The sequence below is a fragment of the Pteronotus mesoamericanus genome, unplaced genomic scaffold (genome assembly GCF_021234165.1).
Source record: "Pteronotus mesoamericanus isolate MK-2021 breed Mesoamerican mustached bat unplaced genomic scaffold, CSHL_Meso_final contig_69, whole genome shotgun sequence".
NCBI lineage: Eukaryota > Metazoa > Chordata > Mammalia > Chiroptera > Mormoopidae > Pteronotus > Pteronotus mesoamericanus.
The window spans coordinates 2521882-2543697 of record NW_026555237.1 but is presented as its reverse complement, the minus strand read 5'-3'; the positions used below and the strand labels follow the sequence as shown (position 1 = coordinate 2543697).

Below are 21816 nucleotides of genomic sequence, written 5' to 3'. Positions count from 1 at the left end.
TGGACAGCTACATGGAAAAAATTGAAATTTGATCACCAACTGACACCATGCACAAAGGTAAACTCAGAATGGATAAAAGAGTTAAATATAAGGTGCGACAACGTAAAAGTCCTAGAGGAGAAGATAGGCAGGAAACACTCAGATATCCCATGCAGCAGTTTTTTCACCAGTATGTCTCCTAAAGCAAGGGACATAAAGGAAAGAATAAACAAGTGGGACCTCATCAAAATAAGAAGCTTCTGCACGGCAAAAGAAAATATCAGCAAAATGAAACGGGAGCCAACCCTATGGGCAAATATATTCGCAAATGATCCATCACATAGAGGTTTGATCTCCAAGATATATAAAGAACTCACTCGACTCCACTCCAGGAAGACAAACGATCCAATAAAAAAATGGGCAAAGGACCTGGGCAGACAGTTTTCCAAGGAGGAGATACAGAGGGTCCAGAGGCCTTTGAAAGGATGCTCGGCATCACGAGCCATCAGAGAAATGCAGATCAAAACCACCATGAGGTACCACCTCACACCAGTCAGAATGGCCATCATAAACAGTAAAAACTTACTTTTTAAACCTTTATGTTCATTATCCATCTCGTATGTAGAATTATACTTTTTTTAAATTAGTGCATCCAAATCTTTGAAAATGTACAACTAAGAAATCAGTTTTTCAAATGTATAAAAATGTATTTTAAAAAAGAAATCAGTTTTTACAGATTTCAGAAAAACTTTTGTAAGTATGCATTTACTAAACAAATGTTACATATTTATTCTTCATTACTTGATTTTAGACATGCCTGCTACTTTGTACATTATTTGAAAACCAAGCCTTAATCTGTTTTAGATTGGTCATTTTTCTCTGTGGAATCTTTTATAAAATTACATTATATTCTCTTAAACAAAGGATGTTTTCACTTGTGTTGAAAGGTACCTCTGGAATATCTGGGTCTAAAGTTCTGATCTTTTGGCAATTTAAACAATCCCTCTCTCTCTCTCTCTCAAATATCAGAAAAGCTGAACAGAAATATGTGCAGTTGCTGACTGAAAATCATTAGGACATATGCTCCCATCATTTCCTTACACAAATTTCTTGAAATTTGAAATAAGCAAAGAAAATTGAATTCCATTTTTCATTTTTTAGAATATTTTATTATCTGCAAGTCACCTTTAGGAATATCTATTGTATGACAACTAAATCTCTATGTTTCAAGAATAAAACCTATAAGAGAGGGCAGACAGGTGCTAGCACTTAGTGAATTTAGGTGAAGTATATACTGTTTTGAGTATATTCAATTTTCTGGAGGTTTGAAATTTCTCTTTTTTACTTTCTTAAATGCAGATTGATTTTATTTATTTTTTTAAATGTCAAAGTTAATTATAAAATATTAAAATTTAAAACCATTATAAAGTCTCAGCAATTAAATCAACGTGACACCAGCACAGAAATAATCAGGTAGATCAGTGAAGTATAGTGAATAGTCTAGAGACAAATGTATATATCTGTCTAACAATATTATATATAATTAAGTTGATACTTCAAATCAATGGATAAAATGATCATTTAGCAAATAAGGTGCATATATAGTAATATACATATACAAAAGTTAAAGGACAAGGAATAGAATAGAAAACTATTTGCAGCACATCTAAAACATGGTTTATAAGGGTTTTTTTGTTTTTCTGTTTTTTTAGGGAAAAATGTTCTACAAACCTTTAATCAATAAATGGATAAAGAATACCAAAAAGTCATTTAAAGCTTTTAAAAATAATAGGAATAGGCAAGAGATATACAAAAACAGCTTTAGTTACAACAAATAGTAAAGAAACAATTAACATCATTGTCACAATCAGATTAATGAGTATTAAAAATATTGGTAATATCAAGTATTCACAACTCTGAAAATAACTGAGTATTCATAGAAATTTTTTCATCTTAAAGTAGTCCCTTCAGTATATTTTGTAGAGCTATTTTGGTGGAGATGTACTCTTTTAGCCTTCTTTCATCTGGGAAACTCCTTGTTTTGCCTTCCATTTTAATTGAGAGCGTTGCTGGGTAGAGCAGTCTTGGTTGCAGGCCTTTGCTTTTCACGACTTGTAATATTTCTTGCCATTCCCTTCTGGCTTGTAGTGTTTCTATTGAGAAGTCAGCTGCTACCTGTATTGGGGCTCCTTTATATGTTACTACCTCTTTCTCCCTTGCTTGCTTTAGGATTCTCTGTTTGTCTTTGATATTGGCCATTTTAAGGATGATGTGTTGTGGAGTGTGCCTCATTGGGTTCCTCTTGAATGGGACCCTCTGTGCTTCCTGGACCCATGAGACTTTTTCTCTCCTCCAATTAGGGAAGTTTTCCATCATGACATTTTCAAACAGGTTCTCTGTCCGTTCCTCATCTTCTTCTCCTTCTGGTATCCCTATTATGTGGCTATATATTACTTTTCAGGTTGTCCTGCATTTCCCTAAATGCCTCTTCATTGTTTTTGAGTCTTTTTTCATTTTATTACTCTTTCTGGGAGATTTTTTCTATCTTGTCCTCCAGCTTGCTGATTCAATCCTCAGCTTCATCTAGCCGGCTTTTGATTCATTCTACTGTGTTCTTCAATTCAGAAATTGTACTCTTCATTTCTGCTTGTCTCTTATTGATAGTTTCTATGTCCTTTTGCATGCTGATATAGTTTGCGGTAAGTTCCTCGTAGTTTCCCTGTAGTTTTTAGTAATTCTCTCTGAGCTGACTGAGCTCATTGTGCTTCCTTAGAACTGTTGTTTGGAACTCAATATCTGATAGTTTACTTCTCTTACTTCTCTTTGTGGGGAATCCTCCTTTCCCGTCAAGTGAGGCATATTTCTTTGTCTTCTCATTATTTTTGAGACTCTTCTCTTTTGCTTCTGACTCTTATGTTGTTCTGTCTTGATTTCCTGACTTTGTGGCATGAACTTCTATGGAAGGAGACTGCTGTTTTTGCTTTCTGGATCTGCCTCTGATGATGTCATATGTCGTCTCTGTGTGACCTTAGGCAGTCTTTTTGAGACTTCCAGTAATCTACTGTTTGTGGTTGTCTCCTACAGCTGTTAATGTAGTCACTCTGCACTCATCTGGCCTCCTTCGACAGCTCGGGGCAGGATGGAGTCCCTCTTGGGGGTTACTGGGTCCTGTCATGCTGCTGCCAGCGTATGGGGAAGGAGTCAGCACTGGGATCCCGCCAGCTACTCTCTCCGTTCTCTCCCACAATCCTCTGTCCCCCAGTCTTTCTGTAAGTGTCTCCAGACCTCTCTGTGCTCCCCTTAGCCAGGGATTTACTGTCTGTGGCTGCTGCTCTGCACTCAACAGGTGGCTTAGACAGCACAGGGTGCGTGGGAATCCCACCTGGGAGTCAGGCTATTGGGTCCTTTGATGCTGGTGCGGCTCAGGGGCAGTGGTCTCTGCCTGAGCGAGATGGCTGCTGCCGCATGGGGGATGGGTCAGCACTGAGATCCCACTGGCTACTCTCTTAGTTCTCTCCCCAAAGCCTCCTTCCCCAGCCTCTCCTCAGGCGTCTAGGCCACTCTCCCCTGCCTTTGCCAGAGATCACTGTAAGTGGCTGCAAATAAAAATTTATGCGTTGGCCCCTCAAACAGTTCTTTATGTCTCCTGCTGCCTGTCTCTGGCAGAGAGCAACCTGCTGCTTTTTGCAGCTGGTGTTTTCTGTGTACTTTTTGGGCTCTGGTGCTGTGGGCTAGAGATCCCTGCCTCTAGTTTAGACCCTACTCTTCTCAGGGGGACCCAACTGGCTGTTTCAATATCCTTCTGGTGCTGCCACCCGTGGGTGCCCTGCCCGCCTTCTCGAGTCTGTACTGCACTCCTTACCAGTTAGATTGTGCTAAAGCCGATTCTTCTGTCTCTGAGGTTACAAGGTTCCTCTCTCACTATTTTTCAGTTGTTTGTTCCAGGTGATTTCTCCCCATTTATTTGTAATTCCAGGTTGGTCCTGGGAGGAGGTCAGTGTGACTTCCACTCTCTCCTCCACCATCTTGATTCTCCCTGAAATTTTTCAAAATAAAAATGTGAGGAGAAGGAAATTGTATATAATTTGGGTTCTTTTATTTTCTTTTAAATAGCAAAGTAAAGTACTTCCTGCCTGAATATTGGCCATTGCAAATCATGAAGTGAAGGTATTTCATTGTCCCATCTTATGATCTCAAACTCAGGTGCTATTTCATCTGCAGTCATGTGTACTTGTTTATAATCTGTCTCCAACAAATGGATGCAGATACTAGTATCTGTTAGGGTCCAGCCATGTTTTCAGTTTCATTTTGCATTAGGTTGTTACTTTATAATCCAATGCATTCTAGGAAACCTGAACTTCAAGTTTAAGACATTGGTGTCCAGCACTGAGAGCACCGATGCCTGAGGAAAGCCTGCCCCTGGTTAATTCCATTGAGTGAGCTCCTTGGAGGTGCTTGTGATCTCTGCCTCTGGCCTTTTTCTGACCTGAACTCATTTAACGGGAGAGTTCTTGTTGCCCATTAGTCATGATGACATCTGCAACTTATAAATGTGTCAAGGATCACAGGGATGGGACTGTTTTCCTGGACCCCTTTTAATGGAGCTGTTAGTCTAGCTAATGTCTGCTCACAAGATAGCTAACTAAAATGATAAGAGAGGTGATTGTGGGTGATCTGCTCCTTCCCTACCTGGGAGAGCTTCTTCAGTGAACTCAGTTTGCATTTTTACCTTGTGTTGCTGATAATGTGTGTCTCCTACTCTTTCCTGGTCACCTGCCCTGCCTTGCTCTCAGGGAGCTCACCTTTTGAGTATGGTATGTTTACACATACCATACACAACTGATTCAGATTTGATACAGATGATTGTAGTTGTGTGGTGAAGAAGAATGGGCTACTTAAATAGTCTGGGCTGTAGTTCTGTACTTGTAAAGAGGAACAGCACATATGTAGTTCCTGGTACATTGGTGAACGTGTTTAATGTTATCATCACTCTTGCTTTCTCTCTTTCTGCCCATCTTTACTGCGAGGATAAAGAAATTTCTCCATATAAACTTCTTTTTAGTGTTTAATTAAAATATCTGTAAGGTAGCGCTGGCTGGGTAGCTCAGTTGGTTAGAGTGTCATCCTCATATGCCAAGGTTGCAGGTTTGATCCCCAGTCAGGGCACATACAAAAGCAACCAATGAGTGCATCAGTAAGTGGAACAACAAATCAATATTTCTCTTTCTTCCCCCTACCCAGTCTCTAAAATCAATAAAAAAAGAATCTGTAAGATAAAATAAAATGCTTTGTTTAGAATGTATACATTTAGGTATAATTGTTAAACACTGAAAAGACATTTATGCTCTGTGTCCCTGCTTTTAGATGTTTTGCTGAAAAGGAGTGTTGGGGTAAAATGCAACCTGTGCTCTGCACCGCAAGATATGAGCCCTCCTAGCGGATGCTTTTCTGTAGTCTCACTTATTCACCACAGAGTTAGCAGGTACACTGCAGTACCTAACCCCTGTCTACCTATCCTTTTGCAATCCAGGCTAAGTTTTAGATAAGAATTGTCCTTTGGTGTTAGAATGGTAGTTGTTGTTATAAATTCATGTGTTGATAGTAATTTATTTGTTAATTGATTCCAATATTTAAGCATCTACTATATGAACAGCTCTATAAAGGTATAAGATAAAACTAAGCAGTAATCTGGTCTAGTATGATTAAATGTTAGAAGTGGTGTTGAAACTTTATATTCTTGATATCCTTTATTTATTACTCTTTCCTTTCTTTCTAAAAATACCCAATACCACTTTAGTAGTCATGCACATTGCTAGGGCCTACCTGATGGTGCTTATGTCTTCCTGATTCTGTTCACTGACATTATATCAGTAGCTTGAACCTGCCATGGGGGAGGGAGGAATTTGTTTCACAGGTGTTGGCCAGAATTACAAAAATCAGGTGCCCCTCCCTGTTCCCCGCACCTCCCCCCCACCCTGCCCTGAGATACTGTTATTAGACATTTGTCAGTGCATTCTTGGTTGTATTACATCTTCATGTCAGATCCTAGAAGTGCTTTGTTATTTCTCTGAGTCACTGCTGTGACAGTACATTCATCGCATCGATTTCCGTCTTAAACCAGAATGATCAAACTTCTGGTTATCTGAAATGGACATCTGCATATCCATGTCTGCCTGCTTTGCTCACCGACCTCCAGCCCTCTGGCCATGAGCCCCTAGATGAATTGTGATTAGGAGGGGTGCATTTTCAGGTTACATTTTCCCATAGTGTTGTTATTAACATTGTTTTGATATAAATCCCAGGATTTTGACTTGAGGATGTGATTTAAAAGTGACACTTTCAAAATTTCCAGTCCTATGAGAGAAGCAAGGCAAGGCTGAGTGTTCTTTGGGGTGTTTTATCTTTAACAGTGTTGTAGAGTTTTACATGCACTGAGAAGACACCTGTACCATAGAGGAATTTCCCCAGGCATGTGGGGTGCAATATATGTGTTTCTGTTTTCAATCTATGATTTATATGTTGATGGTATTTCTTTGCAATGTCAGAAGGAATGAGGTCTGTAACTGCATGTCTCTTTGACTTAAACCAGCAATTTTCAATCTTTTTCATCTCATGGCACACAAACTAATTAGTAAAATTTTGCAGCACACCACAAAATACATTACATTTTTTTGCTGATCCAACAAAAAAGATAGGCATAATATTCATTCACTCCAGACAGCTATTGTTGTGTTGACTGTTGTCATTTTTTTATTTGACAGTCTAAGGGAAAATAGGTCAGTGTCCCTGACGAAATAGCCAGGTATTGAATGTTTTAAAAATTATTGTAGCACACTGGCTGAATATCGCTGATCTAGACAATTGTGTGACTCAAGTCCTCAGCCTTAGCAACATATTACCAGTGTCACAAATTTTCCCATGGTTTAATGATTCTTTTAAGAAGTTGTAATGTTATTAACATCTGACATACTGTCCTCAACAAAATTTATAGGCACCAAAAAACCTGTGCAATTTTACTTTTACAAATAATTATCTTATAGAAGTGATTTTCAAAATGATAGAGAATGGAGACAAAGTGGTGTGGCCAAATGAGAAGTGGGTTTTACATTTAATGTCCAAGGGCTACACAGAGCCGAAAAAATCCATCCAAGTGATACAGATCCATGAACCAGGCAATGAAGGATTACAGAGAGAAAGCAGAATCAGGGTGAAGGAGCCTGGGGGATTTATTTTAGAAATTGCCTAATGACAGGTTCCAGGTTTTGAATACGAAGCAGTATTTGGTATTCAAAAGATTTCTCAAATAAAGGAGAAAAGGTTGCTCTGGCCCTTGAAAAACTAATCTGAATAACAAAGGCTGAGCTGACTTTACAGGAAAAGTGTGAAAGGCATCCAAATGTATTTCTCTTTGCTTTGTCATTATCTAAAGATACTGTACATTGTTCATACATATTAAACATACCTATTCTCTGGAGTGATGGCATTAAATGGGTAGGTGGTGTAGCTTTTTAAAGATATACTTACTGTCTAATAAGTAAAAATTTATTTTAGTTTGTTATTAGTCATAAAGCCTATTTTCTACCAAATTGATGTCCTGCCTGGTAAACTTTTCAAGAGAGAAAACCCCCATTACTAGCGGTCCAGTTTAACTTGGTCTATTATTTGAAGAACAAATAAGCAGACAACAGGATCCTCATTTCAGGAGTAAATATTTCAAGAGTAAAACAGTTTCTATCTGTGAATATAACCTAGATAAATATTTCAAACCTTTTATTTTTGTATCTGAACGTAACTAGTATCTGTAGTGTTTTATATTTTTAATTTGTCCTATTATAGCACTTGTCCATTCATTTATACTAAAATGTAAGGAATCTTTTACTGTGAAGACATCTCTTTGCTGGTAAATATTGATAAGACAATCTTTCTTGTAAAATGAACTGAGGATTTTTAGTGCATTTGCAAATCATGAATCCAGATTTAATTATGTCCCAAAGGAACAACCTGAGGAAACCAAAAGTACTGACAGATTGTGTAATCAAAAGCAAATGATGGGGTTATTAAATCTAATGAAATGATTTCCCAGCATTTAATTCATTTCTCTGATTCAAGAAACTTGTAACAAGTAACTGTTGAAATGGATATTCTAAGCAATCACCACTCCTAAACAATTCTTTCCTATAGATCATTTTTGGTTGGAAATGTGTCTGAATGTTAAATCTTAGAGCAGATATTTATTTCTTTTTGGGGACATGACTGAAAGGGAAGGTGGCAAGAAGTGAAGTATGTGTCCTATTAAAGCCTCAAGGAAAGCAATGAAAGAAGCAAATTGTTTATATAGAGTACTGTTCTCTTGCATGACCACCTCCATTCTATATAGGATGAAAATGAACATTTCACACATGTGAGGATATGTTTAACCTCACTAGTAATCTGAAATTCAGAGCGAATAGCAACAAGATTTCCTACTGGTCAGATTAACTGAGGGGGTAGTGGTGGTGGTGGTGCGGGGGTGTCTATGTGTGTGTGAGAGAGAGAGAGAGAGAGAAACAGAGAGAGACAGATGATGGCCAGTCACGAACTGAGAAGATTTTATCCTATTTGCCAGCCAGCAAGTTAGCCTGTCACAGTTTTATGGAAGCTTTCAGAAAATATGAGACTACTGCATCAGAGATGAAAGAGTTAATTACTTTCAGAACAGCAAGCAGCACAAGCCTTAGCATTTTTGGTTCAGCTGCCTTCATACCCCAAACCCGTGGAAGTGTCACCAATGGGCTCTGTGAGCTGTGTTCCATGAGAGGAACCCTGAGCTGAGAAACTGGACTCTTTGACATTCGGCAGTTGAGATGCCTGCCCTTAGCTTGGACTTGGGAGAGGGATACTCTCTCTGTTCTCAAGACATGCAAATAATGCAAGAGTCTACAGACAGTAAAAGCTGTGAGATGGACAGTCTGATACGAGGCTGGTAGCGATACACATTGGTTTGGTCCTTTTAGAAAGTAATTAGGCACTAAGTACCTTAAGCCGATCATCATTTGAAGCATTCTATTTTTGACTTTTTTCAAAGAAAATAACCTAAGTATTGAAATATTTTTATTTAGATATCCATAATTACTGGATTTTTAAAATGTGCTGTGATAAATGAATTGATGAAATATTAAACCATTAAAAGTAGTTTCTGTAAACTTTGAAATAAAACCATACATTAGTTAAAATATTTATGTTTTATTACTATTACTGTATAAGCAAAGAAAACCTATATGATTTGAAAAAAAACTAGAAGGAAATACCAAATGTAAGGTGGAAAAGGTAGTAATCATCTTGTATCAGTACATTATAACTTTTATTCATTGTAAGATAAAACAAAGACTTATTTTTAAAATCAAATGATGTGTTATACATCAAGTTTTATATTTTATTTATGTAAAAGTCAGTGTTGAACACCTATTAATTATTTAATAGTCGTGAGGCAGTGTTACAAGTATTTTCCATTAATTAGCTCATTGATCCTCATAGAAACTCAGTAGATACCATTATTTTCTGGATTTTATAAATGACTAAACTGAGACAGACAGATTACATAATTCTTCAAAATCATCCAGTATGTAGAATCCATTTTTTTTTTTTTAACCTTAGGCTAAAGGTGCCATACCAAATATAACACATTTACTACTTTAAATTAGTATACTTGTTTACTATTTTAATTTTTGTTTGGCATTTGTATCGCAGTCTGGACATTAAGGGTAGTACATAATGCACAGCAAATCAGTTTTATTAACATTAATCTCTAATTTTATTATGAACTTTAGAACTTTGATTTAAAATTTAGCTTTCAGACTAATGATTTAAGTTTGAGCATTTAGACTAATTATCATTGCTATGTATTTTGTGTCAAACATATTAGTAAGTTTCAGTCATTTGAGAGAATACAATCTCTTGATCACCAGGAAATCTACCAACTGCCTTTTGCTTCATTAATTAAACTAGAAAATTGAATGAAAGCAAGATTTTTTTGAAAGCTCTTTATCCAAATTATTGATTGGTTTCAAGTAACTTAATGATCACATTTCCTTTGTGAAATTACAATGTTGGATTGGAAAGTAATAAACCAGTGCAAACTCTAATAAATATTTTCACAAGTGGATTTTGCTATAGGCCCGTATGTTGGTCTGTACTTGTTTATTAACAATCTTAATTAATGAGATGGAGACTGGGACTGCAAAACATTTTCTTATAAGGCCCTTCAATATTAATCATGGTGAAATATGTATTTATCATCAAGGAAACAGAGTACAATTATATATCTTGCTACTTAGGGGTTTGGGTGATTAACTTGCTTGTGTGATGTTTCTTCACTCTTAACTCCATTCTTTCTTTGATTCTGTTTTAATTGAAATTTCTTCTAGTTTCCTTATTTATTTGATATGGTATCTTATCAGTTTTTTTCTCATCTTAAACTTTCCTGCCATTCAGAATGCTATACCAAAACATAGATTTTTTTTTTTAATCACGCTGCTTGGCTTCTTGGACTTACTAGATATTAGACATCAGTGGTAGTGAACAGTTCTATCTTCGTAGGTCCCTGTCATGTTCTGTCTTCTTTCTAGGTCCTTGACTCTTTGCAAAGTTACTTTTTAGAGAAATTATAATTTAATCTTATGTAATAAATAATTTATAAAAGTATCATGGTTTTTTAAAAATAAAAATAGCTTTTCTGTATTTCTAAGAGATTTTTATGCTTATTGTATAAGTACTTAATATTATAAAGACACAGTAAAAATCCCTTTTTTTACTGTGTCTTTATAATCCCTTTTTGTAGTTCTGCCACCCAGTCATAACCACCGATAAGAATTTCTGATGTTTCTCCTAAAGTAAAAATTTGTAAAACAAATATTTTAATAGTAATTTCCACTCTGTATGAAAGTACGTTTATTATATTTTCAGAATTTAATATATTTTCACAACATAAGTTTTATTGTGTTTTCACTATATCACTAGCAAAGAATATTTGTTTAAATTTTTTATTATTGATTTAAATGTGTATTTAAAATTACTTTAGTTCCTACTTTAATTAATCAGTTATTAATTTTGAAATCTTTTTTAGGCCAAGGGGAAATTGAATGAAAATTTATACATTGCTTTTTAAAAATAATGGTCTTTTAATATACCATTGAGTAAGGTAAATATTGTTTACTTGCCTGTGTATTACTTATTTCACCTCAAAAATAAAACATTTAAAAATGTCACCTAAGTAAGGATTAGAATATTAGAAAAGCATGTTTGGTCAGATTATAAGACCTGTACATTTTAACAATCCAAAAGTCAAGAGTATTTCTTCAGAAATGTTCAGAAGGAAACAGATTGGTGTTATTATGGTAAATGAACCACACCTGAAACAAGATTAATCAGACTGATTAAAACCATGTTACCTAATGAGTCACCACTTGGTCATTCGAGTATGTTGGGGAACTATGAATAATTCAACAGGCACCTCCTGCAAAAAAGTGGCCATGGTATTGCTTAGGTGGTGATACTTGTGTGCTCATCCTTTTGGGATAAATATGGATAAGAGGGAGGCAGATGATGCTATGTGGCCTGCTGGGGTTGGTTTGTTACTGAACTAAGTGATTCTATGTATCATGGAGCACAAGAAAAATGGAAGAAGGGAGGAAGGGGATTCCAGTACATGACTGAATATTGGACTAGATATTTTTCCAGTAAGAATCCTCTTTGCTCCTGAAATTCAAATAACCTATGATGAGAAGATTTACATTTTGATACTTAATTTTGTGATTCCTCTCTGTATGTAACAAGTGCAAAGATCCATACTGTTTGTGTTGTTGTCTGTGGTTGGATAGCTTTCATAAATCAGCACCGTCTGTTCTTTTTTTAAAGACTCTTCTCTTGCCTTGGGTTGTGTGGAGTCATGTTGTGTATGTTTCAAGATAGGAAATGTTTCTTTTCTGTGGTAAATGGAAATTACATGGACTGTGTTAAATACTGTGTTTGCCTTTCCATTTGATCCATGTTAGCTTGGGTTAGGAATTTAGGAATCCAGTTGAGGGGATAAAGCTCACACACAATGTTAAACATCTCAACTACTGAATTATTCTTCCTATAATCCAGAATTATTTGATGTTGAGCTCCAGGTTCTGTGGAGCATAATTTATGTTATAATCAATGGCGCTGCATTTAAAAATATAACACTTATAAATTTCCCTTTACATATTTTTATTTTAGAAAGTAATTTTTCATTTTGAAAGGTCTTGTTTATTATCTTGTATTTTCTGTCCTTAAAAGTATTTGAATTAAGTGTTTTTCCGTAAGTGTTTTTACTTCAGTGGCAAATGATCATGGAGTAAAATTATATTACACACTTTCTGATTTTATTTCTTCGAAGTTTGCTATAGATTTATCATTTTCAATTATCGAGTCCTCATGACCTCCCCCGCAGATTCCTTTTTTTCCAGGTTTGATGGGAAATGACTTTTCCCTGGTGATTTGACCAACTAATCAAGTAGTGGCAACATTAACAGAAAAAGCCTTCTGAAATCCTATTCGTGATACAAAGTGGGCTTGAAATTGATCCCCCTTGTAATTATTTTCCACCAAATATGATCCTCCACAGAGTGGTTTAATTCTTGCTGTTAAATAAATATTTTCTCTGGGATACTGTAGCTCAGTAGTAGTTTACATGTCTCTCATTAAGTGTGGAAGATCTTGGAGATATTTTAAAAATACTTTGTAAAAAAAGATGATTTCATTGAGTAGTTTTATAGCAATGTAATTGAATGAATTATTTTACTGTGAATAACAATAATAAAACACTTGAGGAAAAACATTTTAAATTAGTTTAATCAGCTTTCATTTTATTTCATATCTTTTTAAAAATCTGTAAATGTAGAGAAGGTATTTCATATTTAAGTAGAGAAATATAGCTAGGTAATTTTTCAAGTTAAGTTAAATAGTAGTTTAGTCAAATTTCATTTTCTTAAACATATTATTCATGTGAGTACTGGAGATTTCAGAATGTATCATCCATTGGCATTTTCATTCAAGGACTTTTCAATTGAGAGTTAGCCTGTATATTATTAGTGTGAGGGTAGAGATTAAGTGTGTTCATTTTTTACTAGAAGCAGAGAAGCAGTAGGTTCATATGATATATTTATGTCCACTTGTCTAACATGAATCTCTAAGCTGATGTAAAACTCATCTTTCCTACCCAAATGTATCAAATATTCATTTTTCTCAGTTCCTTTCTCTTCTTTGACTACTTTGACTCCTTCATATTTTATTCATTTTTACTTTTTTAAATATCTTTTATTGATTATGATATTACAGTTGTCCCAGTTCCTTGCCCTCTGCCCCCTCCACCCAGCATCCCCCCTTCCCTCCTGCAATCCCCGCCCCAACTTAGTTCATGTCTGTGGATCATGCATATGAATTCTTCGGCTACTCCATTTCTTATACTATTCTCAACATCCCCCTGCCTATTCTGTACCTACCAGTTTGTACTTCTTAATCCCTGCACCTTTCCCCTGATTTTCCCTTTTCCTTCTCCCAACTTGCAACCCTCCAAATGACCTCCATTTCTATGATTTTTGTTTCTGTTTCATTTGTTTACTTAGTTTGTTGTTTAGTTTGTTGATATTTGTGAATTTATTGCTATTTTAATATACATACTTTTGATCTTCTTTTTCTTAAGTCCCTTTAACATTTCATATCATACTACTGTGGTGATGATGGACTCCTTTAGCCTTACCTCGTCTGGGAAACACTTTATCTGTCCTTTGATTCTAAATGATAGCTTTACTGGATAGAGTAATATCTACATTGTAGGTCCTTGACTTTCATCACTTTGAATACTTCTTGCCAGTCCCTTTTAGCCTATAAGGTTTCTTTTGAGAAATCAGCTGAAAGTTTTATGGGGACTCCTTTGTAGGGAACTCTCTCCTTTTTTTCCTGCTGCTTTTAAGATCCTCTTTATCTTTAACCTTTGGCATTTTAATTAAGATATGTCTTGGCGTGGTCCTCCTTGCATCTATCTTTTTTGGGACTCTCTGTGTTTCCTGGGCTGGCATGTCTGTTTCCTTCACTAAATTAGGGAAGGTTTCTTGCATTGTTTTTTCAAATAAGTTTTCCATTTCTTGATCTTTCTCTTCTCCCCTCCAGCACACCTCTGAATCGAATGCTGGAATGCTTGAAATTGTCCCAGAGGCTCCATACCCTATCCTCATTTTTTTTTCCTTCCTGCTATTCTGATTGAATGTTTTTTTTCTTCCTAATGTTCTAGATCATTGATTTGATTTTCGTCATCCCCACTCCACTGTTGATGCTCTGTAAATTTTTATTTCACTTAGTGTAACCTTCAATTCTGCTTGGGTCTTTTTTATGCTGTTGAAGTACCCAATGAGTTCCTTGAGCATCCTAATAACCAGCATTTTCAGCTCTGCACCTGATAGAATGCTTAACTCTGTCCTGTTTTGTTCTTTTTCTGGAGTTTTGTTCTTTCTTTCATTTATGCCATATTTCTTTGTCTCCTCATTTTGGCAGCCTCCCTGTGTTTGCTTCCACATATTAGGTAGATCTGCTTTGACCCCATCTTAGTAGTGTGACCAAGTGTCAAAAGTGTACAATAAGTTGGATGGGGCAGAGCCTTAGGTAATCTCCAGGGCAGGGCAACCTGTGTGAACCAGGTTAATGGAGTCTCAGATATGGTGTCAAGCTCTGTGGCTGTGTGTGGGGCAGGACTTGGGAAAGGAATGATGGCTGCTGTCTGGCCTCTGGACTTTTGTCCAGGAGGAAGCTGTCCCCCAGTGCTCACCCTGATGCCAAACTCTTCAGTTTCTCCCCATATGCCACTGGTGCCCTTCCAGCTGCTGCCCCAGTTCTGGGGCCCAGAGAGAGTGAGTCGGAGTAAGTCCTAAGTTTTCTCTGGGCCCTTTAGGAGGAGACTCCTGAAAATCTCATGGTTTCCTCTGCTGCCCTAACACCCGCTGGTTTTCACAGCCAGAATTTATGGGGACTTATCTTCCTGACACTAGATGGTCTGAGCTGGGTGGTCTCTTTTGGGGCTGGGATCCCTCCCTCCCAAAATATCCCTCCCAAATTTTATCTACCACACATATGTATGGGGCCAGCCTGTTCTGTGACTCGGTGTCACCACATTTCCACCCCTCCTACCTGTCTGAATGAATGTGACTTCTTTAATTTCTTGGTTGTCGGACTTCATGCAGCTCACTTTTCTAATGGTTCTGGGTAATAGCTATTCTGTAATTTAGTTGGAATTTTTTGCTGTGGTTGTGTGAGGAGGCAAGCCATGTTTTACCTATGCTTCCGTCTTGACCGGAAGTCTACTCGATTCCGTCATCTTTTAAAAAATTTTGCTTAGATCAATAGAATATGGTAGAAGGCATTAATAAAGTCTTTTCCCTCTTCTGTATGGGAATCGAAGCTCTGGTGACCTTTTGGCTTCCCTTTTCCAGAAGCCTGATAAAAGTTTCCATCAGCTACATTGCTGTGGTAAAGGTGACCGCTGATTGTTAATTGCATCTGGACTTGAAAAACTGTAATGTCTGACAAGCAGCTATGGCTATGGTGTTTCAACAAGAAATGCTGCATCTCTGAGGCCAGAGGCTGGTTAACCAAGGCAGTGCTTACAATCAGCTGCTGTGAGTGTCTTTCCCTGCCTGGAGCTGACAAGTGGGAAACTTACAAGCAAAGCTCCTGTTAGCTGTTTAGACTGCCCCTCCCAAGGACGAAAGTGGTCTGCTGCCTTGCTGCCAAGTTGGGTTTCCTGCCTTATATCCATTGAAGTAAACTTGATGCCAGGTGCTCTATGAGGATCTCGAGCATCTGGATGTTTAGTTGGATCGTATATATCCCTCTGTAATCCTGTTGGGATTTTCAAATATGTAGTCAGAATAAAAATAAATAAAAACTAGCAGTCTGTTCCTCTTGGCTCCCCATTCCTCTGCATAGAGAGGCTACAACTTTCAGTTTATGCAGATGGTTTGTTCTGGTATTGACTTCCATGTTTCTAAATAAACCATTTATGACATATATTGTATGTTATGGATGAGAAATTTTCCTTCTATGCCACTTTCGCTCTCCATGTTCCCGTCCTCTAAGTTAATCAATACCCGGTATCACATAATTTCATATGTAAGAATATTTCACTGTGTAACCAAGTCAGTACTCTAATTAAATTTCCTATCTTACACTGTTTCTTTTGTTGTTTCTGGAGCTAATTGCTTTGACTTTTTAAAAATTTGTTTTGTTTTCTCTGTTCATACCTTTATTTTCTCCCATACCTTCTACACATTCTGTATCAGGTTTGTCAAAATATTTCCCAAATGTTCATAAATATAAAAGACCAATTATTAATTTGTTCATGGAGATTGATGTCATACACCTCTCCTTCTGATGTGATCTCGTTTCTGCTTTTCTGGCTGTCTTTTCACTGTATTCTGGGACTTTCATTGGGTTCTCTCCATTGTTTTTTTTTTTTAATTTTATATAAAAAATTTTATTGTTGACATTAATACAGATGTCTGTTCATTATTTTATTGAAGTTCCTGGATTTTGCTGGAGCACATCTAAATATAGCTTTATATAAAAGGTTCCATTGGAAGTGAAGACTTTGCATGCCTCAAAAATGTTTTTCAACTTTCACACTTACTTTTTTGTTTAGTTGAACATAGAGTTCTACATTGAAAGATAATATTTCCCTTAATGTAGGAATTATGACTCTCTTATCTAATGGGATTTAATGTAATTGATAGTTACTTCATAACAATTAAGACATTATCTTAGGCCATTTCTTAATGATATTCCTAGGTTTAGTTTGTTAGTAATCATATATGAATGCTGCTGTTTGGCAACACATAGGTTGAACTCTGTTGTTGGAAGATAACTCCTATGGTTTTCTTGCATCTTTATAATTCTTGTACTGGACTGCCCCTTCTAAGGATGTATGTACAGAAAACAGCCTTGGAAGCAGGAGGTATATCCCTCCATAGCCATGAGCAGGCATGCATACAGTCTGTACAGGAGACTTGCGTTCTGTAAGCTCAGATTTCTTCTATGTGTGCTGTTGAACCTGGCCCTTTTCACATCACCTTGTGAGAACTTTAGCTTGAGGAACAAGTGGATAAAAGAATGATATCCTGACTAATGCTATTGCTTTAATAAACTGTCCTTTGACTCAGACACAGACATCTTATTTCTTATGCTAGCATCCATGGAGCCGTGGCTGGCTAACTTGGCAGCTTTCATTGGGTAAAATCTTACACCCTTTGCAGCCCTTAACATTTATTTTCCTTTTTGAAAATTCCTTCAACTGGTAACCAATAGTGTTTTCCTCCTTCTGCCATTTACCTGATTGTACAGAGTGTTTGGTTGTTAATATTTTTAAAATGTGTTTTCTTATTCCAACATTTTACAATGAAAGTGCTTTGTGTACATAGAAGCACAACAAATACTGGGTTTTACGCAAGTTTCTAGTAAGTATTGGGTTGGCCAAAAAGTCTGCTTAGGTTTTTCCATAAAATAAGACACATTTTTCATTTTCACCAATAGCTTTATTGATTTAGATATTTTGAGTATGTTGGCTATCTCCTGCCTAGTATAATGATTATTGTTCTCAATTAATGCCTTGATTTAATAGCTATCAACTTCAGCTTGTCTACCTGACTGTGGAGCATTGTTCAGTGAGAAACTTTGCAGACCACTTTTGACATGTTTGATCAGTCACAGCACCTTCACCATGCCCTGAGCAAATCATTTTCTTGCATTTCAGTTGCAGTTTTACCTTTCTTAAAATAATAAAGTATAATATGCTGAAAATGTTGCTTATTTTCTTCCATCTTCAATATCAAAATGGCTACACAAAAATTGACCAATTTTGATTTTTTTTTTAATGCACAGTGATATGACAGCTGTCACAATACAGTGTAACAGAATTGTTTTGAATGAAGACAATTAAGCATTACTAGAGCTACTACTTGAAAACACCAAACAAACTTTTTGGCCAACCCAGTGTAAAGTAAGGCACGTTCTTGGGTGAAATTTCATTTGTTTCTGTGAACCATTACATTTATTTCACATGGCATCTTTTGGAGTGCCAGCATACTCACCCAATCCAAGTTTGTACCGCATGTTGTTACATACTTTTTACAAAATACTGCCTTCGTCAAAGGAAGGATTCAAGGATGGATGTTGACTATGTCCCTCTGTGTGCCTTCCCCTTACTTGGTCCTTCACTAGCAGAAGTAAACAGAAGTGGTTCTTTATCATTAAGATCTTAATGCCTTTACCATAACTCTAAATAGTCAGTTGGCTCATAGTAACCTTAAGTTAAATTTCATAGGATGAAGGATTTGAGTCAAGGATTTTACTTACTGCATACTCCTTTTGCCGAGATATGTTAGTGGAACTGAGGAACTGACAGATATGACTTTGCAGATTTTGATAGCCATTGAGTTATAATGGTCTCAGTTGTTTAATAAACATTTTAAACATGTTTCCTTAGTGTCATGTACATATATTTATTAATATATTAATATATTTATATTATTAATATAACATTGTAGTAACATACAATTGCTTCCTAAAACATACATCAAAAAGTGAAGTAAAAATGATAAGAAAGCTAACATTGAGTAGAAGTTCTAATGTTTTCTTATTGGTATAGTATCTTGTTTACCTCTTGGGTGCTAACTCTGAAGACTGTTTCTTTAAAATGCAACTTTTCATAACCACATCCATCTTATGATTAAAGGCCATCGTGCCTAGGGGAAAGACCTTATTATAACATGATTATAGTGCTTATTGGACTCCATTTTTATGCAGTTTTCTTCCACATGATAGAATTAAGTCTAACACAGAGTGTACTTCTGTTTGTGTTGTGCTTTATAGGATGAGGATGGGGCAGAAGACAGCAGTCGTGTTGAACCTGTTGGACATGCCGACAGTGGTTTGGAGAACATACCCAACTTTTCTCTGGAGTAAGTTACTAATGGTTTTAATTAAATGTGTAGTATACATGCAGCATTAGATAGCAGCAAGTGTTCCAAAAACATATGGCATGCGTGGACTGTTTGTGCTGAGTTAAAAACATGGCTTGCATTTGTTTATTTTACAGAGAGCATCTTTCATCTATTGTGTTAATTATCTAATGTAAAAAGAATAGCATGAAAATCCATATGTACCTGTCCTGTTTCATGCCTTGCCAAATACTATTAAATTATAATATAAAATATCATTTGATTGTAAATATTTGTCATGTTTACAACACTGTTCCTGTTTTCAGATTATATGTCAGTAGTTTGGTCATTTGTTTGATCTCTAACTTTGCTAAATTAAAAAAAAATTATCAACATGCTTACTTTATATGAAAAATTAGTTTGTATCATGTAAGCATTAGCCATTTTAGCTTATTTAATTTGATTTGAAGAAATAGAATCTCTCAAGGTATTTGAAAAATAAGTCATATGTTAGGGACCTTGAACATGATTTTAAGGATAAAAGCATGAAGTAAGACTTTATTATCACAACTGTACAGTTGTCTTAAATATTGGCATGTTTAAATGGAAGAGGTTCTCAGGGAGGGTAGTATTCTAAATTTTTTCTTTGACTTTGGGTAAAAGTTAAGTGATCTTGATAATTAACATTTGAACTCTTAATTTTGTCTGCTTTTGGTCTTCCAAGGGAAGGCTCCAACGACTTCCTCAGTGGCATGAGGCACTGGAATCAGATTATGTTTGGATACAGAATTACCAGAGCAAAGTTTACATTTAAGAAATATTTGCCATGTCATAGTTATTTTTAGAAAGAATGTATCATAAAAATAATTATTATTTGGATTTTTGCCTTATAAAATCACTATGCACCAAAAAATAAAAAATAAAAAAAATAAGGCATTTACTAAATAATTGATAAATGAAGTTATGTAATATGAAAAAAATAATTATTAAAGTAACTATACTATTCAGTTGACAAACCAATCATTAAAAATATGTAAATGGTATTGGTATTAATAGTATCTAAATTAGGATGTTATAAAATTCTACAAAAATATGGAAAAATCCATTTAAATACTGTTACTTTAGTAGGGCAAAATTTTTGTGCTGTGCTAATTAGTTTATATGATTAAGTCTATGCTCTTATTTTCAATTTTGTTTTGAGTTCGGTGATAGTCCTATCTTTAATTTTCTTTAGTCCTATATAACCAAGATATTCATAGTTTATAGGATAACTTCAGATTTTTATTCAGCAAGTTGAAGAATTTGCATTTTCCATTATATAAAATTTGTGACCTTTGTCAAATCCATTGGTAATCATTTATGGTTTTCTGGATTACTTAAACTAAATATTTAATAAAATACTATTTCAAAATATTGATTTTTAGGTAAGTACCACTTAGATTTCTATGCAACACACACACACACACACACACAGAAAAGAAAATGAAATCTTATGTAAATGGTTTAGAAAATGTACATTCTCTAATTTTTTTAATTAAACTTGGGCTTACTACATTAATAGTAAAGTAGTTTAGTTACCAAAGTAACTTCATGTTACTCTATATAACTAGCTTCATAACTTCAAAGTTCATTTGCAAACACTTTTATGAAAATTATAGGTTTTTTAGTGGAAATCTATTGGCTTTGAGAAAGAAATTTCATAACTTGCACTTGCAGTGGTTTAAGAAAGGGTGACTTTAAATTGTGTGGATGGTGGGAAGTCAGAATTGTTGGGTCACATCAGGACTGTCACCTGTCTATAGGGGCAAAAAGTTTGACCTTATTGGATTATTGGAAGAGTCTACGATGTGACATATTTAGGAGCTCTTTGTAAATGATAAAGTGCTCTGTAGCTGCAACACTTTTATTCAGTTAATCTTCATTGTCCTTGAAGTAGACATTGAGATGGAAAATTTTCAGTGGGAGTCTATAGAGATTTGATTTGCAAAATGTATACTTGTATTACACAGAAGAGTGTGGTCTGAGAGAAATGGTTCTGTGTCATTTTTAATGTAGTTATTTCTGATGATTGCTCTCCCTCCATGCCATCAGACTAGTGTTCAGGTATGTAGTGTTTAATGTTGCCTTCATCACCATGCTTATATTCCAGAATGTGTACGAACACGCATGTGTGCTTGGTGGGAATTTTGTTTTCTTTTGTTGTTTGTGTATCTGTGTTGTTGTGTTTTTGTTTTGTTCTGTCTTGGTTTGGTTTGTTTACAGTCCATGTTCATGCTCCCTCATTCATCATTGTCTCACAGTGACATGGTAAAGCTCGTTCACGTCCCCAACGACGGAGGGCCTCTGGGAATCCATGTAGTGCCTTTCAGTGCTCGAGGCGGCAGGTAACGTACTGTGGAGGTTTTTAATTGAATCATAATGTGAAGTGTTTTATCTTCATTTAAGCTCAGATATAGAGTTGTGTTGATTTAGCATATCCTTAATGGAAACATTTTCATATGGGGGAAATGCCACTTCATTCATACATATACATCATAATCACAGAAAGCACTTAAGCTGATGAAGAAATCGAGCATTCAAATTATCCTAATAATTTTATTGTTCATTACATCCTTGCAGACATTTTACTTTGATGATAGACTTTAGAGTTAGAATACCAGGTGAATTTGCAAAGTTAAGGGAGGGAGCTTAAAGCAATTTTCTGGAAAAAAATTATCTGGATGATATAGGTCATTCATTTAGAATTATTTTTTATGTTTATTCAGTTCTTTAATTTTATAAGATTTTTATGATTATGTTTGACATTTTAAAAAGTTTGACAAGCTATAGATTTATTTCCTACCCTGTGGCTCGT

At 35.7% G+C, this 21816-nt stretch overlaps 1 protein-coding gene across 17 annotated transcripts in view; it reads left to right on the top strand.

The window, feature by feature from the left end:
• Nucleotides 1-21816, top strand: part of PARD3 (par-3 family cell polarity regulator) — a 686226-nt gene that overhangs the window by 350116 nt on the left and 314294 nt on the right. For 16 of the 17 annotated variants that reach the window (XM_054582310.1, XM_054582307.1, XM_054582309.1 and 13 more), the window contains 2 exons: nucleotides 18895-18983; nucleotides 21263-21346. In XM_054582310.1, coding sequence (XP_054438285.1) covers nucleotides 18895-18983; nucleotides 21263-21346 — 173 coding nt within the window. The remainder of the gene's footprint in view (nucleotides 1-18894; nucleotides 18984-21262; nucleotides 21347-21816) is intronic. The other variant, XM_054582303.1, reaches the window with a different exon arrangement.